Source organism: Malus sylvestris, chromosome 13, assembly GCF_916048215.2.
Source record: "Malus sylvestris chromosome 13, drMalSylv7.2, whole genome shotgun sequence".
NCBI lineage: Eukaryota > Viridiplantae > Streptophyta > Magnoliopsida > Rosales > Rosaceae > Malus > Malus sylvestris.
Window position 1 is genome coordinate 36337345 of NC_062272.1, and position 17001 is coordinate 36354345.

General features: G+C 36.6%; 1 protein-coding gene across 1 annotated transcript; it reads right to left on the minus strand.

The window, feature by feature from the left end:
• Positions 1–13552: 13552 nt before the first annotated feature.
• Positions 13553–17001, minus strand: LOC126595466 (flocculation protein FLO11-like). Its single transcript, XM_050261750.1, has 6 exons — positions 16870–17001; positions 14883–15071; positions 14344–14418; positions 14054–14194; positions 13836–13949; positions 13553–13636 (listed from the first exon to the last, which is right to left on the minus strand). The coding sequence occupies exons 1-6, from the start codon at positions 16999–17001 to the stop codon at positions 13553–13555; spliced, it is 735 nt and encodes a 244-aa protein (XP_050117707.1).

A 17001-nucleotide genomic window follows, 5' to 3' on the forward strand; every position in this document is an offset into this window, starting at 1 on the left:
CTATGAGATATGGCATGGAAGAAAGCCAAGTCTTAATCACATTAAGATTTGGGGTTGTGAAGCATATGTCAAGAAGCTTGAAGCTACTAAGCTTGAAGCGAGATCAGTTAGGTGCTATTTTGTGGGATATCCTAGAGAAACTATGGGATATGAGTTCTACCATCCTGACGACCAAAAGGTTTTTGTCGCCAGAACTGCTAAGTTTCTAGAGGATGAATTTGTTCTCAAAGGAACTATAAGTAAAACGATGGAAATTAATGAGATTAATGATGAACCACAAACAAGCACTCGACAAGTTGACAACCCTGTTCCTGAACCCCTAGCTCCACGTAGATCTGAAAGGGTTAGCAAGCCACCTAAGAGGTATGGCTTAGATAATGACTTTGGGGAATTGCACCTTCTAGGTGACAATGACACAAAGGAAGACCCTAGAGACTACACTGAAGCAATGTCCGACATTGATTCAAAGAGATGGCAAGAGGCCATGAAATCCGAGATGGATTCCATGTATCAAAATCAGGTCTGGACTCTTGTAGACCCTCCAGAAGGTATAGTACCTGTTGGAAACAAATGGGTCTTCAAGAGGAAGATAGGCGCTGAAGGGAGCGTGGAGACTTATAAGGTTAGACTCGTAGCCAAGGGTTACAAGCAAAGAGAAGGGATTGACTATGAAGAAACCTTCTCTCATGTAGCCATGATTAAGTCCATTCGGATTTTGCTTGCTATAGCTGCGTACCATGATTATGAGATATGGCAAATGGACGTGAAGACGACCTTTCTGAACAGCTACCTAGAGGAAGAGCTCTATATGACTCAACTCGAAGGTTTCGTGTCCAAGTCTGAAAGGACTAAGGTATGCAAGCTTCAAAGCTTAAGCAAGCCTCTAGGAGCTGGAACATTCGTTTTGATACTGAAATCAAAACGTTTGGTTTTAATCAAAACGAAGACGACAATTGTGTTTATCAAAAGGTCGTTGGGGATGCAGTTGTATTCCTAGTGTTATATGTAGATGACATATTACTATTCGGGAATTGAAGGATTTATTTTGAAAAACATGTTCATTTGAATAACATGTATAGCATGCAATTAACAAATTAAAGGCGGAATCATGCTTGTATGCATTCAAAAACAAAACATTACCCATGAAATTCAAAGCCTAGTAGATTGGTGAACCAATAATCAACTCAAAACAAAGTGAGTTGAAATTAATACCTTTGTAGATTCCTCTTTGCATAAGCAAAGGCTAATCACCCAAAGAGATAGGGCCTTCATTCCTTGCTTCTTAGATCCATGGATTTGGATGGAAGAATAGGTTCTCCAAGTTCCCAAAATTGAGAACCTCTAAGTCTCTTCACCAAGGTTTGATTGTAGAAGAAATGAGTGACCTTGGAGTAGTAGGATTGCTAGATGTACCCTCCAAGGTGTTGGCCTCTTTAGAGAGAAAATGGAGAGACAATTCTCACCCATTTTCACCCAAAAAAAAACCCTTAATCACATTAATGAATATTTTGTTATAAAGTCATTTATATAGTCACTTCTTTAAGTGACCTAAATAACCAAACAACCCTAATTCATCTTCATGGCCGGCCATATAGGGATTTATGGGCTTTTGGGCTTTAATGAATCTTTATTCATTAAATTGTCATACAACTTAAGTTAATGGGCTTGACGTTCGAAGCCCATTGGGCCTTAAGGTCCAAAACTATCCCGAAGTCTTTAACGAACTAATTCGTTTGATTAATTAACATATTAATTAATCCTTGCCATAAATAAATGATTAAACCATTTAATCATTCTTACTCATTTCCGTTTAATCTTCAATCTCTACCTTTTATGGTGTGCGATCCATTAGGTTCCTTTTAGCGAGGCAGTGGGCGATTAAAACCATTTTACATCGATTGTGAATTGAAACAATTTTCAATTCTCCCTTTAGTGGTTATACACGTATAGGGCTTCCACAAACCATGGTTGACGCCTAGCAGCATGTCATGGTTACCCAAGCTAATCAGAAGAGGATAGAGAACCTATTCAGTTCGGGATTACAAATGCAATACGGTCTTTCTCTAATCTAATACTCTTGACCACATTGTTTGGTATGATAGTTTATTTGTTCATGTCTACTATCCAATGTGAATCGTTTGCTTATATGATTTCCTTGAATGTGATTTGGAACACATTCCACAATCTCATTCATACTCTGGCCAGAGATTCCAAATCATATCATAGAGTATTCTCCCTCAACTGTTTGAAGGTTAGAGATCCCTTGTTGCGCATTCACTTGTCTCCATGACTAAGTGGCTTAACCCCAACGATGCCGTGACACCCCGAGGGGGTGAATTAGACATAATCAAAGATTAAGGACTTAACCACAAGACAACTGTGATGCCTCAGGTCAAAGGACTACTTTGCATTATCCCAACCATGAGTTCTCATGTGACATGGAATATAAGAACTCTTCGTTGATCACGTTCAGTGAACTCATTCTCTTATTGAGCACCTACGTACTTGTCTTGATGTCACACACACCAATGACTCGAGACTAGTCACTCTCCCTGAGAGAAGACACAGTACGTACTGATCTTAACGGACTGTCAATGCCCAATTGGTAATCCTATGATCAGGAACATTTAGGATGTGTCTACGAAAGAATGGTCTCATTAATCTAACTTCATTAGATTGCATTCTCCCAATCACATATTCCTTGGACTTTATCGTTTAAGCATATAACATTTATATGAGACGGCTCAAACAATAATCTTTGCCCTTTATATGTTAAACTAGATTAGTTTAACATTTGAAATGTCCATAAAGTATCATCATATGATTGGTTTTAGGGCACATTTCCAACAATCTCCCACTTGCACTAGAGCCAATCAGCATTGGTCATCAGTGATGATACCTCTTCTGTAGTCATTTCATAAATGGCTGAGTAGTAGGCCTAGTCAATGGATATCTATATGTGTTATCCACAGAAGCAACCGTGAGAATAACGACGTCACCATTATACATGATTCTCAATCATGTGGTTCAGTCTCTCATTTGTGTTCAGATCTTGATGAGACCTTGATTCCCAGGCTTGAGCTATCGCCCCATTAGTGTCATACACTTTCTGGTTGGAATCGAATAGAGAGTTCATAAATGAACTTTCCCATCCAAACAACATTTTTGTAAACTTCTATATGGCAATATATCTTGCATTCATAATGGAACACACTAAAGTCTTTACTTTAATGTTTCCATCCAAATATCTCTTTAGTCATAATAAAGAGATATTTGTTTATCTCTTCATTCATAATGAAGAAACATCCAATGATGTATCAGATTCATAATCTAATACATTTACGCTTCCATTACGTTACTCTAATTCTTCCTCATTCTTTGAGGAATCTATCCTTAAGTATTTCTTAAATACTTAAGGACTCACTTGACAGTTGCCACGGTTCTGATCCTGGGCTTGCACTGATATCGTCTTGTACCGTTCTAGGTACAACTCATATCAATGTTTTTCATACAATATGAAATACATAAATCACCTTTCTGCTTATGCATAAAGTATTCAATTTACGCATTATTTCTATGGGAGTCAAAGGGTACGTTCCCTTTGAGAAGGGCAACTTGCTAGTCTCACTAGAATCGTCCTTCTTATTGAAGTTTATCATCATATGAGAAACTTCCTAGCATCCATTGTCTATTATTAGGGATTGATATAATCCAATTATATCATGAAATATATCATTATAGATTTCCATCCCATGTATCTAGACTATATCTCCCATATACATTCTATCTTCATATAATGTATTAAAGTCATAACTTTAACGAAGAAGTATTCTTTTTATTTCCAAAATTAATATATCATATATACTTAAATTTTAGGAACATGATTAACTCCCACTAATCTTTTGTAAAACTCGTAAACAAAAGATTCATTTACATCTTGATGAGAAATCAAACGATTTGATTCTTTTTCCTCATAAAATGCAAATAGCTCCCACTAACTTGCTAAGATCCATGATGGATGGATCTCTACAACTTACATGTCTTGTGATTTATAGTTTTGGACATATATTATCAAGACTATCTTAATAATGGTTTCGGAAACCCATATTATGTCAAAACATTGAATCACCATTTTAGTTGTAGCTAGCAATCTTCGAATTAATTGAAACCAAGCCTACCTCAAAGATGGTTTCTTCAAAGTCAACCATTCTCTTTGATTGTAGTTACCTTAAGCTACCAATTAGCTATGAAGGTTTCATTATTTCGAGTCAAATGGTACTTTACCATTTCCTTGAGTATATATCGTATATGCACTCAATGTAGTCATAAGGATTTTCATTCTTATCGACTACCTTGGAGCTTGTGGTATAGGAACTAGGTTGTTATATTTGTTGATTACTTCCTTGTTTCTCAAAGAACCCATTCTTTGAGTTCTATCTCTCGTTCATTTGCTCTTAGGCAAATCACATTGTAGGATTACAATGAACTTCCCAACAAAACAACATTTGTTAGTTGGTTTATAGAAGCGATATCCAAAAGTTATTTTAAGGATATCCTACAAGATTGTTATCAAACGAATATTGCTTATTAGCACACAACCCCAAATCTTTAACATGCTTAAGATTTGTCTTTCTTTTCCAACTACATCTTATGGAGTCATGAAAATATTGGAAGATCTTCTCATTGACAATCATATTGTTTTAGAAGTATATATCCTATATATGGGTAATAGATAACATTTAACGAACTAAATCTTATTCGAGTTCGTTCTTCTCCTAATGGAGAAATACATTATCTTATGATGCTATTTTCCTTGATATCTTTCAAGGAAACTCATCTAAAGTGTTACCTTTCCTTGGATCAAATCTAAGGAGGTAAATACTTTAGATATCTTACTCATCTATTTACATTTCTTGAATTCTTTGAAACCTTTTGCAAAGTATTCGGACTTGTGTTTATTCAAAATAAACTATAGTCCAACCGAGAGTGATCTTCGGTGAATGTCATATAACATGAGTAGTATTATGTTGTGGACAAGTGCCACTAACATTTAAGTGAATTAACCTCAACAACTTTGTGATTCTTTCTTCTTTCCAAAAGAATAAAGATTCGAACATTTCGCCTCTATACAATTTTAACAAGAAGGTATTGGATCCGGATCTAACGATCCAAAGCATCCTTGTTTCACCAACTCGTAACTTATGTTTTAGAGGTATCACAATTTAGTTGGGATTAGTCACTACCTTGCAACCTTTTGGGTTTTAAGCATCATTATATTCTAAACAGTTAACACTACCATATCATCTCTACTATAGAGACAATCAATTAGATTACTATAATCCAATTTCTTTGGTAGTTCATATGAGGAAGTAAGTACTATCTGCTTTCGCAGAGATCTATATCTTATTCACGTTCCGTATGTGAAGTACCTTTTCTTCTCTCATATATCTTCTACTTCTTATTAGTCACACTTTTACAACGATTTGTAAAACATAGTTACTAATACGGAATCATACATTCAAGTAGAAGAACCAACTGTTTTGAACTATTCAAGAACATTTTACAACACCTTCGAAAGGTGTGTTCTTGACACTTGCAAGACATTTCTTGCAAATACCCCTTCCAATGTCCATCCTTTCATAAAGAAAGTTTGTTCCCTTGGAGTTATTTATCTTCTTTATTTGACTTTCACCTTTGACTACATTAGTCATGGTCCCTAAACTCCCACTATCTCTCTTGAAACCCTTTTCAATTGTGTTATACACATCAAACAATTTGGAGAGTATGTGGTTATTGTTCACTACATAGTTTACCATAAACTTAGTGAACCATTAGGATAGGGAAACAAAGGTAAAGTCCTTGCCTAGTTTCCGTCTCGTTAAGTGGTTTAACACTTCAACACTCAATGATTCAAAATCATCATAAGTCCATGTTAATGGACTATTTTTGTCAATCAACCATTATGTTCTAAACATAATTACAAACCTTTAAGAGTTGTACAAGGCAACTCTCATTTCTTCATACAACAATTTGTAAGTGAAGAATCATGGCACATAATGTATTCATGCCTTTGTGCTTTCTTCTCAAGTTCTTTGTTCATTTAACAAAGAAACAAGCACTAAGTGTTTGCATTGACTAAGAGTTGTTCAAAGCAACTCCTATTTCTTCATACAACAAATTGTAATTGAAGAATTATGACATTTAAAAGTGTTGTCCTCTTTATGATAGACCTTTTCTAACATATTCTTCTAATGATACATTATCAATAGTAAGATTGTGAGGATGAGACTACTTAGATACATATGCAATCCTTTTAAGACATTCTTTGGGATTGTGGTACCTAAGTCCGGAAACTAAAACATTCGGTTTTGTCAAGTGTTGGATAGCGTTTGCAAATATATTGGTAAACAAATACATAACGAATATAAATTGATTGATTTTAAGCCATTTGATTCGGGTCTTTAAATCAAATAGCATCACCCACTATTTTTGGCAAATTCCATATCCCTCATTGGAATTCGAGAGTTTTGGATGAAACTCTTAGTAGGTTATGGGAGGCTCACTATTACCAAGCCCACCTCACGATGATACGATATATGGCTAGCAACAATAATAATGAGAGAGTACGCTTACTCATTTGCAACTAATGCAAGTACCCATCTTATTTGGCCTCTAGAGAATGTAACCTCACAATGATATGATGTTGGTTCCATTGCACTTAGTTAAGTCATTCCCACCATGCTTAGTTTGTGAAGGGGTTCAAGAATAGCCTCACGATGATACGATGTCGGCTATCCTCGTTGCCTACACTCACCTCATCATATGTATATGGATTCCTCCTGAGTATAAGCATGCACTTTGTACTCCCCCATGATAGGGTGAAGCCGGTGTACAAGTCATAAACGATTGGATCCCACCACGGTGGAAGGCCACGAAAGAGTGTTCTAAGCACTCTCCGCTTATCAACTTAATATTGGTTTGGTTGAGGGTTTTTGGTCTCATCACATATAAACATACATTTTAATCTCTATTAAAACAATTTTGGTCCTATTACAACTATTGGTCCATTGGATTGTTTTAGTTGTATATAATACTCCCACTATGCTTATAAAACGGTTTTTAAAGCAAGAGTATATGATACTACTATCATAACCTTTGCATTCATTTAATGGACTATATAGTTGCCTTAGGGCCTTAGGATGACTATGAACCTTTGTTTAGATTCAACACGAGCCTTGTGTTGAATCTCGGTCTAGGGATGGAGATTGATTTTAGTTACGCGTTTAATCACATTAAGGCGTGTTGTCTTAGGGGCGTTGGACCCAATTACTTCATTTTCATGCATATCATATAAAGCAAGAAAGAAATACTTCAAAGTAAAGGATGAGCTTATGCTCATTACAACATTTGCATAAAACAAATTACCTTAAAGTAAAGAAGGACTTATGCCCTTTTACAACATTTGATTAAATCAAATTACAACCAAAATCTAATCTACACATTCCCATGGTTCAAACAAATTTGAAACGCCTTTCACATAGCTCAATTATATTAGGCTTAGGTTCATAATCATCCTTTAATTAATTAACGCTTTAACTAATTAATTGAATGCAACATTTTCATTTGGTTTTTGTATCCATAAAATTGATTTAAGTGGAGCTAAACAAAATGAAAATCCAATTCTCATTTAAAGAGACAAAACAATTTTGTTCTCATCCTATTTGGGCCATCATGCAATAACCACAACTTTTTGGGCCATATTGCGAAAACATAAACTTTTGGGGTCACTTTGTAAAAACACAAAAGTCACTACTTCATGTAAATACAACTAGAACCCAAAATTTAAATAAATTCAAAAACTTCATTAAAGGAGCAAAACAATTTGTCCTTTAGCGTTTTTAGGCCTTAACGTCAAAACGTAAACTTTCGGGTCAAAGTACAAATACACAAAAGTATCAAAACTTTATGTAATTGCATAAAAGCCCCAAAAATACCCTATTTTATTAGGGTGGCCGGTTTTTAGGGATAAAAATGAGTGATGGGTGTTTTGATTTATTAGTTTTGTCAAAAAACAATCAAGTAGTGCTTTCACCTTTCATAAAAATAATATATGTTTTGATGATTGATGTTTCCATCATCATTTATACAAATATTTAACACTTTAAATACTTTCATAAAATTAATATATGTTTTGATGATTGATGTTTCCATCATCATTTATTCAAATATTTAACACTTTAAATACTTTCATAAAATTAATATATGTTTTGATGATTGATGTTTCCATCATCATTTATTCAAATATTTAACACTTTAAATACATGATAAATCATTTGAAAAACATATAACATAAACTTTATGAAATATTCAAAACTTTGAATCAAAACACAAAACCTTTTTGTTCTTGGCAAGAACATCAAGAACAATGAAGAACATCCATGAAAACCCATAAGAGCTCCATGAATGTTTTCAAGCCATAAAACTCAAATTTTCACCATTCAAAATGGTGTTAACATCCTAGGGTACTTAGGGGTTCCAAAAGTCACCTTAAAACATTTTTAACAAGACAAACATGAACCCAAAAAATCACCCTTTGGATTTGGCCGAAAATCCCAAAAATCATGGCACCAAATTTTAGCTCCAATATTCATCCTCATATGAACTACATCTACAACATTTGAGATGGCAAATTTTCAAACAAAATTTACATTCAAAGAAGCAAGAATAAAGCTTGTAACAATTACAACTTTTAAATCATAAACTTATGAACTACAAAACCCAAAAGGATTCACCAACTACTAGACCTAGGCTCTGATACCACTTGAAGGATTTATTTTGAAAAACATGTTCATTTGAATAACATGTATAGCATGCAATTAACAAATTAAAGGCGGAATCATGCTTGTATGCATTCAAAAACAAAACATTACCCATGAAATTCAAAGCCTAGTAGATTGGTGAACCAATAATCAACTCAAAACAAAGTGAGTTGAAATTAATACCTTTGTAGATTCCTCTTTGCATAAGCAAAGGCTAATCACCCAAAGAGATAGGGCCTTCATTCCTTGCTTCTTAGATCCATGGATTTGGATGGAAGAATAGGTTCTCCAAGTTCCCAAAATTGAGAACCTCTAAGTCTCTTCACCAAGGTTTGATTGTAGAAGAAATGAGTGACCTTGGAGTAGTAGGATTGCTAGATGTACCCTCCAAGGTGTTGGCCTCTTTAGAGAGAAAATGGAGAGACAATTCTCACCCATTTTCACCCAAAAAAAAAACCCTTAATCACATTAATGAATATTTTGTTATAAAGTCATTTATATAGTCACTTCTTTAAGTGACCTAAATAACCAAACAACCCTAATTCATCTTCATGGCCGGCCATATAGGGATTTATGGGCTTTTGGGCTTTAATGAATCTTTATTCATTAAATTGTCATACAACTTAAGTTAATGGGCTTGACGTTCGAAGCCCATTGGGCCTTAAGGTCCAAAACTATCCCGAAGTCTTTAACGAACTAATTCGTTTGATTAATTAACATATTAATTAATCCTTGCCATAAATAAATGATTAAACCATTTAATCATTCTTACTCATTTCCGTTTAATCTTCAATCTCTACCTTTTATGGTGTGCGATCCATTAGGTTCCTTTTAGCGAGGCAGTGGGCGATTAAAACCATTTTACATCGATTGTGAATTGAAACAATTTTCAATTCTCCCTTTAGTGGTTATACACGTATAGGGCTTCCACAAACCATGGTTGACGCCTAGCAGCATGTCATGGTTACCCAAGCTAATCAGAAGAGGATAGAGAACCTATTCAGTTCGGGATTACAAATGCAATACGGTCTTTCTCTAATCTAATACTCTTGACCACATTGTTTGGTATGATAGTTTATTTGTTCATGTCTACTATCCAATGTGAATCGTTTGCTTATATGATTTCCTTGAATGTGATTTGGAACACATTCCACAATCTCATTCATACTCTGGCCAGAGATTCCAAATCATATCATAGAGTATTCTCCCTCAACTGTTTGAAGGTTAGAGATCCCTTGTTGCGCATTCACTTGTCTCCATGACTAAGTGGCTTAACCCCAACGATGCCGTGACACCCCGAGGGGGTGAATTAGACATAATCAAAGATTAAGGACTTAACCACAAGACAACTGTGATGCCTCAGGTCAAAGGACTACTTTGCATTATCCCAACCATGAGTTCTCATGTGACATGGAATATAAGAACTCTTCGTTGATCACGTTCAGTGAACTCATTCTCTTATTGAGCACCTACGTACTTGTCTTGATGTCACACACACCAATGACTCGAGACTAGTCACTCTCCCTGAGAGAAGACACAGTACGTACTGATCTTAACGGACTGTCAATGCCCAATTGGTAATCCTATGATCAGGAACATTTAGGATGTGTCTACGAAAGAATGGTCTCATTAATCTAACTTCATTAGATTGCATTCTCCCAATCACATATTCCTTGGACTTTATCGTTTAAGCATATAACATTTATATGAGACGGCTCAAACAATAATCTTTGCCCTTTATATGTTAAACTAGATTAGTTTAACATTTGAAATGTCCATAAAGTATCATCATATGATTGGTTTTAGGGCACATTTCCAACAGGAATGACACTGCAATACTTTCTTCTGTAAAAGTGTGGTTGTCCAAAACCTTCCACATGAAAGATTTAGGAGATGCATCTTATGTACTTGGGATAAAGCTCTATCGTGATAGATCTAGAAAATTAATTGGATTATCCCAATCTATGTACATAGATAAGGTGCTAAGTAGGTTCCAGATGGAACAATCTAAGAAAGGTCTTCTTCCTGTGAAACATGGAATTCACCTTTCTAAGTCCATGGGACCTAAGACTCCTGAAGAGATACGGCAGATGAGTACTATTCCTTATGCTTCTGCCATAGGAAGTCTCATGTATGCCATGATATGCACAAGGCCTGATATCGCATATGCTGTGAGCAATACTAGTCGATATCAATCTAACCCAGGATCAGAACACTGGGCAGTTGTCAAGACGGTCCTTAAGTACTTAAGAAGAACTAAGGACATGTTCCTCGTTTATGGAGGAGCAACAGAGTTACGAGTGAAAGCCTATACTGACGCGGATTTCCAATCTGACGTCGATGATAGAAGTTCCAACTCCGGATATGTATTCACTCTGAATGGTAGGGCTGTTAGCTGGAAAAGCAAGAAACAAGATGTAATTGCTGATTCCACGATGGAGGCAGAATATGTTGCTGCAGCTGAAGCCGGCAAAGAAGCGTTCTGGATGAAGAAGTTCATTACTGAACTTGGAATGGTTCCAACCATTACATCACCAGTAACTTTGTACTGTGATAATAGTGGGGCGATAGCTCAAGCCAAGGAACCTAGGGCTTATCAAAAGAACAAGCATTTTGACAGGCGCTTTAATATCATTAGAAGATATGTTGCCGAGGGAAAAGTCAACATCCTCAAGGTTGCCTCAGCCGAAAATGTAGCAGATCCACTGATAAAGCCAATGTCTCAAATCCAACTTGACCGCCATATGGAAAAGATGGGTATTAGATACATGGGAAGGTGGCTTTGAGTGCAAGTGGGAGATTGTTGGAAGTATGCCCACAAAGCCACTCATTTGATATAATAGCTTTTGGAATACTTATTGTATTAAACTATTATATGTTTAATGAAAGGCAAAGCTTATTGTTAATCACTATTTATTGTATCATGTGTTTAAGCAATAAGGGAATCCAATGAATGTATTTGATCTAAGAGAGAAGTGATTTAAATAAGTTAGATTAGCGAGACCTTTCCCTTATGTTCATTCCTAAAACGTTCCTAGCCATAGGATTGCCAATTAGGCATTGACAATCCGCTAAGGTTAGTATGTGTTATGTCAACTCAAGCGTGAGTATGACTAGTCTCAAGTCATTTAGTGTTGGACACTAAGACAAACACATAAGTGCTTGAAAGAGTAATCGAGTACACTGAACAACGATCAAAAGAGAGTTCGAACATACATGTCATGTAAGAACTCGTAAGTTGCAATATGCAAAGTAGTCCTTTGACCTGAGGCATCATAGATGTCTAATGGTTAGGTCCTTGATCTTTGATCATGTCAAAGGCATTCCATCGAGAGTGTTCACGACATTGTTGGGGTCAAGCTATCTAGTCATGTAGGCATATGAATGCACAACAAGGAATCTTTAACCTTTCATGGTGGAAGGAGAATACTCTAAGATATGATTCGGGATTCTTTGGCCAAAGCATACGAATATGACTTAGGAAGTATGTTCCAAATCATATTCAATTGAATCATATAGAGAAGTATCACATTGAATAGTAGACATGATACAAATTATCACTCAAACAATGTGATTAAGAGTATTGTATTAGAGAAGGACTATATTGCATTGTAATTGTAACTGGATAGGTTCTCCAACCAATTCTATTTAGCTTGGGTAGCCATGACATGCTGCTAGGTGTCACTCATGGTTTGTGGAAGCCCTGAAGATTAGCAAACACTAATCTTAATCAAAGGGAGAATTGAAATGTAGTTTCAATTCACAATCGATCGTTAAGAGTAACAATCGCCCACTGCCTCGCTAATTGGAACCTAATGGATCGTACACCGAGTAAGGATGAAAGTGAAGAAATATAAATGAAATGGATAAGCAATTAAATGGTTTAATTGAAATATGGTCAAGGTTAATTAATTAGTTAATTAATTATACGAAAGGTTCGTATTGGGCTTTTAAGTTAGTTTTGGGCTTCAAGGTCCGAAAGGATTTGGTCCACTAGGCCCATTATGGGCAACTAAAACAAATATGGGCAAATAACCCAATCACTTAAAAGATGCCGGCCATAGTGAGGGAGTGGTAAGTTTTGCTTAATTGCAAGTTTGCCACTCACCTAAGAAAAGAGATATAAAAGCATCTTTATAGCTTTTACCTCATTAGGGTTTTCTTGTGGCAAAGATGAGAAACATTTTCTCTCTTTTTCTCTAAAGGAGGCCGGCCACTTAGAGAAGATATAGCTAGCAATCTTTTCTTCTCTAAGTCATCCATTTCATCTTCACACCTCATCCTTGGTGTGGAGACTTAGAGACACCAAATCTTTGGCCTTTTTGGAGATCCTTTCCTCACATCCTCAAGGAGCAAAGGAGCATCAAAAGGAAGAAAATCACAAGGAAGATCCAAGGAGCTAGTTGGTGACTTGAAGGCCCTGCACTTGGGTGAATCCCTTGTGTAAACAAGGATGAGCTTCAAGGGTAATGAATCTCTAAAACCTTCTTTCTCTTTAATGTTGTTAAGGAGTCTTGTGGTTCACCATTCACTAGGCTTTGATATTATTGGGTTTTAGAATTGTTTTTTAATGCATGCCTACTTTAATGTGTTAATAGTTTGCATATGTGTTCAAATATTCTCACATGTTCTTAGCTAGGACAAAAATTTTCCTTCAGCATGATTCCGCCTTTAATTGTTAATTGAATGCGATAGATGTTGCTCAGATGAACATGTTTTTCACAAAATTTCCTTCAATTAGAAGAGGCAGCTTTAGTTGGCAGAATAGGAAGAATCTCAGGAATCGAAGCAGGAATGGAAGCAGCAGCAGCTTCAACCTTCTTTTTAGGTCAAGGAATGGGGGTCTCAGTCACTCCAGAGGATAAAAAAGGCCTTGGAAGATATGTTTTGCCCACCAAGGGAGGAAGAGATTGGCCCAAGCCTTTTCCAGGTCCCTATTACAAACCAAGAAGAGTTCGTTGAGAGGTAAGTCTTTAGTTTAGATTGAAACAAAGTTGGAGAAAGAAGTTGGTATACCTGGGTTGAACTCGAAGTTTTAGAAGGAAGAGGAGGAGTTCTTTCTTTTGGTTGCTGGGAAGAATCTTTCTTGCTTAAAGATGAAGGGACGCTCCCTGAACCATCACCAGATACCTACACACGTCAACAGAAAGGACAAGTGTCAATAATATCGTTTATAAAACAAAAAGGGGAAAAAGCTTGAACAAAAAATGTACCTGAGTTTAAGAGATGGACACTTCGGGAGTAACAACTACATCTGGAGAAGCTGCTCGGGAAGCCCGCGAGCTAGTCACCTCTAAGACCACCGAGATCTTAGGGACTACAGGCTCCCCAAATGGAAATGTTGTTGGTCGATGAGAGGCTAGTACAGGGGATGACTGAAAAGAGTCGAAAGTAAAATAAGTATAAAAAAAGGAAGACTTCAAGCATAGAAGTGTTAACAAATGCTCATTAAGTTATTATCCTCATCTACAAAATGCAGCATTTCTCCTATTTTTAGATTTAATTGAAAGGTTGAGGCCACCACCAATGCAGGAGAAGGAATGGAGGACTTGGGAGTTGAGCCCTGCTCGATTGAGGACACAGGATGCCCAACCTTAAACTGCAAAAGTAAAAGATAAGTGTTAAAGCTCTGAGATTAGTAAAGATACAAGTCTAAAGAATGAAAAATAAATATATACCTCTGAAGACTTAGCCTGTGGACGAGAAGTTTGTACTATCTAGGTTGAAGGTGAAAAGGCCTCGGGCGAAGAGATCCTTTCTTCCCTCATGGCCTATTTCAGAAATCGAGCAGAGAATCAAGAAGAGATTAGGAAAGAAGAAAAGGGGGGAACTCAAAAGAGTAAAGCTTAAGATACAATTTATACCTCCAGTGCTGCAAGAGTGGATTCTTCCATATCCTTGGCTTTCTGATACATCTTGCCCCTAGTGGATCTCCCTTTGAAACAACAGTTGCCTTTTTGGTTGCTCGGGGCCCTAAAAAGAAAAAATGGGGTTGTCAGCTCTTATTTTCACAAAATTAAGAATAAGAATGAAGGAATAAAACAAGGTTTATTTATTACAAACTTTCTGTTTTTTCCTACCCACACCCGCCTCAGCTACAGTAGTGGAAGACTTGGAAGATTTTAAAGTCTGTGCCCTTGTTCTATTCTTGGTGGGGGTTGCCTGCGACTCAAGAATTGAGGGCTGAGCCTGAGGTCGCTCTTTAGGCTCAAACTTTGAAGTCTCCACTACAGTTGCTATTGGAAATGTGCCCTAAAACCAATCATGTGATGATAATTTACGGACATTTCACATGTTAAACTAATCTAGTTTAATATCAAGGGCAAAGATTATTGTTTTAAGCCGTCTCATATAAATGTTATATGCTTAAACGATAAGTCCAAGGAATATGTAATTAGGAGAATGTAATTTAAAGAAGTTAGATTCATGAGACCATTCTCTTTTGTATACATATCCTAAACGTTCCTGATCATAGGATTGCCAATTGGGCATTGACAGTCCGTTAAGATCAGTATGTGCTATGTCTTCTCTTAGTGAGAGTGACTGGTCTCGAGTGACTGACACCAAGACAAGTACGTAGGTGCTCAATAAGGAATGAGTTTACTGAACAAGATCAACGAAGAGTTCTCATACTCATGTCACATGAGAACTCAAGGTTGGGATAATGCAAAGTAGTCCTTTGACCTGAGACATCATAGTTATTTTGTGGTTAGGTCCTTGATCTTTGATTATGTCAAAGTCACTCCATTCGCGGGTGTCCACGGCATAGTTGGGGTTAAGCCACTTAGCCATGGAGGCAAGTGAATGCGCAACAAGGGATCTCTAACCTTCAAACCGTTTGAGGGAGAATACTATATGATATGATTAAGAATCTCTGGCCAGAGTATGAATGAGATTTAGGAAGTCATTCCAAATCACATTCAAAGTAATCATATAAGTAAAATGAATCACATTGGATAGTAGACATGAATAAACTATCAAACCAAACAATGTGATCAAGAGTATTGTATTAAAGAAAGACCGTATTGCATTGTAATCCTAAACTGAATAGGTTCTCCACCTCTTCTGATTAGCTTGGGTAACCATGACATACTGCTAGGTGTCACTCATGGTTTGTGGAAGCCCTAAACGTGTATAATCACTAAAGGGAGAATTGAAAGTAAGTTTCAATTCACAATCGATTTGAAAGAGTTCTAATCGCCCACTGCCTCGCTAAAAGGAACCTAATGGATCGTACACCGTGTAAGGTAGAGATTGAAGAAACAAAGGAGATGAGTAAGAATAATTAAATGGTTTGATTATTTATTTATGGCAAGGATTAATTAATATGTTAATTAATCAAACGAATAAAGTTCGTTAAAAGACCACGGGTTAGTTTTGGGCCTCAAGGCCCAATGGGCTTCGAACGTCAAGCCCATTAACTTAAGTTGTATGACAACTTAATTCACAAAGGCCCAAAAAGCCCAATAGAACCCTATGGCTGGCCATTTAGAGGAAGGGTAGTGAACTTGCTTTAATTACAAGTTTGCCACTCTAATGAATAAAGGTATAAATATGACTTTATAGCCAAAATTCATTTAGGGTTTTTCTTTTGGGGAAAGGATGCTCTCCTTTCTCTCTAAAGAGGCCGGCCCCCTTGGAGGGATTAGCTAGTAATCTTTCTCCTCCAAGGTCACTCATCTCTTCTTCACATCTTACCTTGGTGTGGAGACTTAGAGGTTCTCTACTTTGAGAACTTGGAGAAACCAATTCTTCCATCCAAATCCATGGAGCTAAGAAGCAAGGAATGAAGGCCCTATCTCTTGGGTGATTATCCTTTGCTTATGCAAAGAGGAATCAACAAAGGTATAAATTTTTCAACTCACTTTGATTTGAGTTGAGTCTTGGTTCACCAATCTACTAGGCTTTGAATTTCATGGTTAATGTTTTGTTTTTAAGTGCATATAAGCATGATTCCGCCTTTTAATTGTTAATTGCATGCTATAGATGTTGCTTAAATGAACATGTTTTTCACAAAATTTCCTTCAGTTGCCCGAGTCCTTTGAGTTGCCTGAGGCTCCATTACAATCTCCACCTCACCATCTTGAGTTTTCAAACAACTCAGAGACATCTCTGCCCTTTCCAGCACCTTGCCTTTCTGCCTGAGCTGTGACTTCTTGGAAGATGAAGGTGTCTGCTGCAT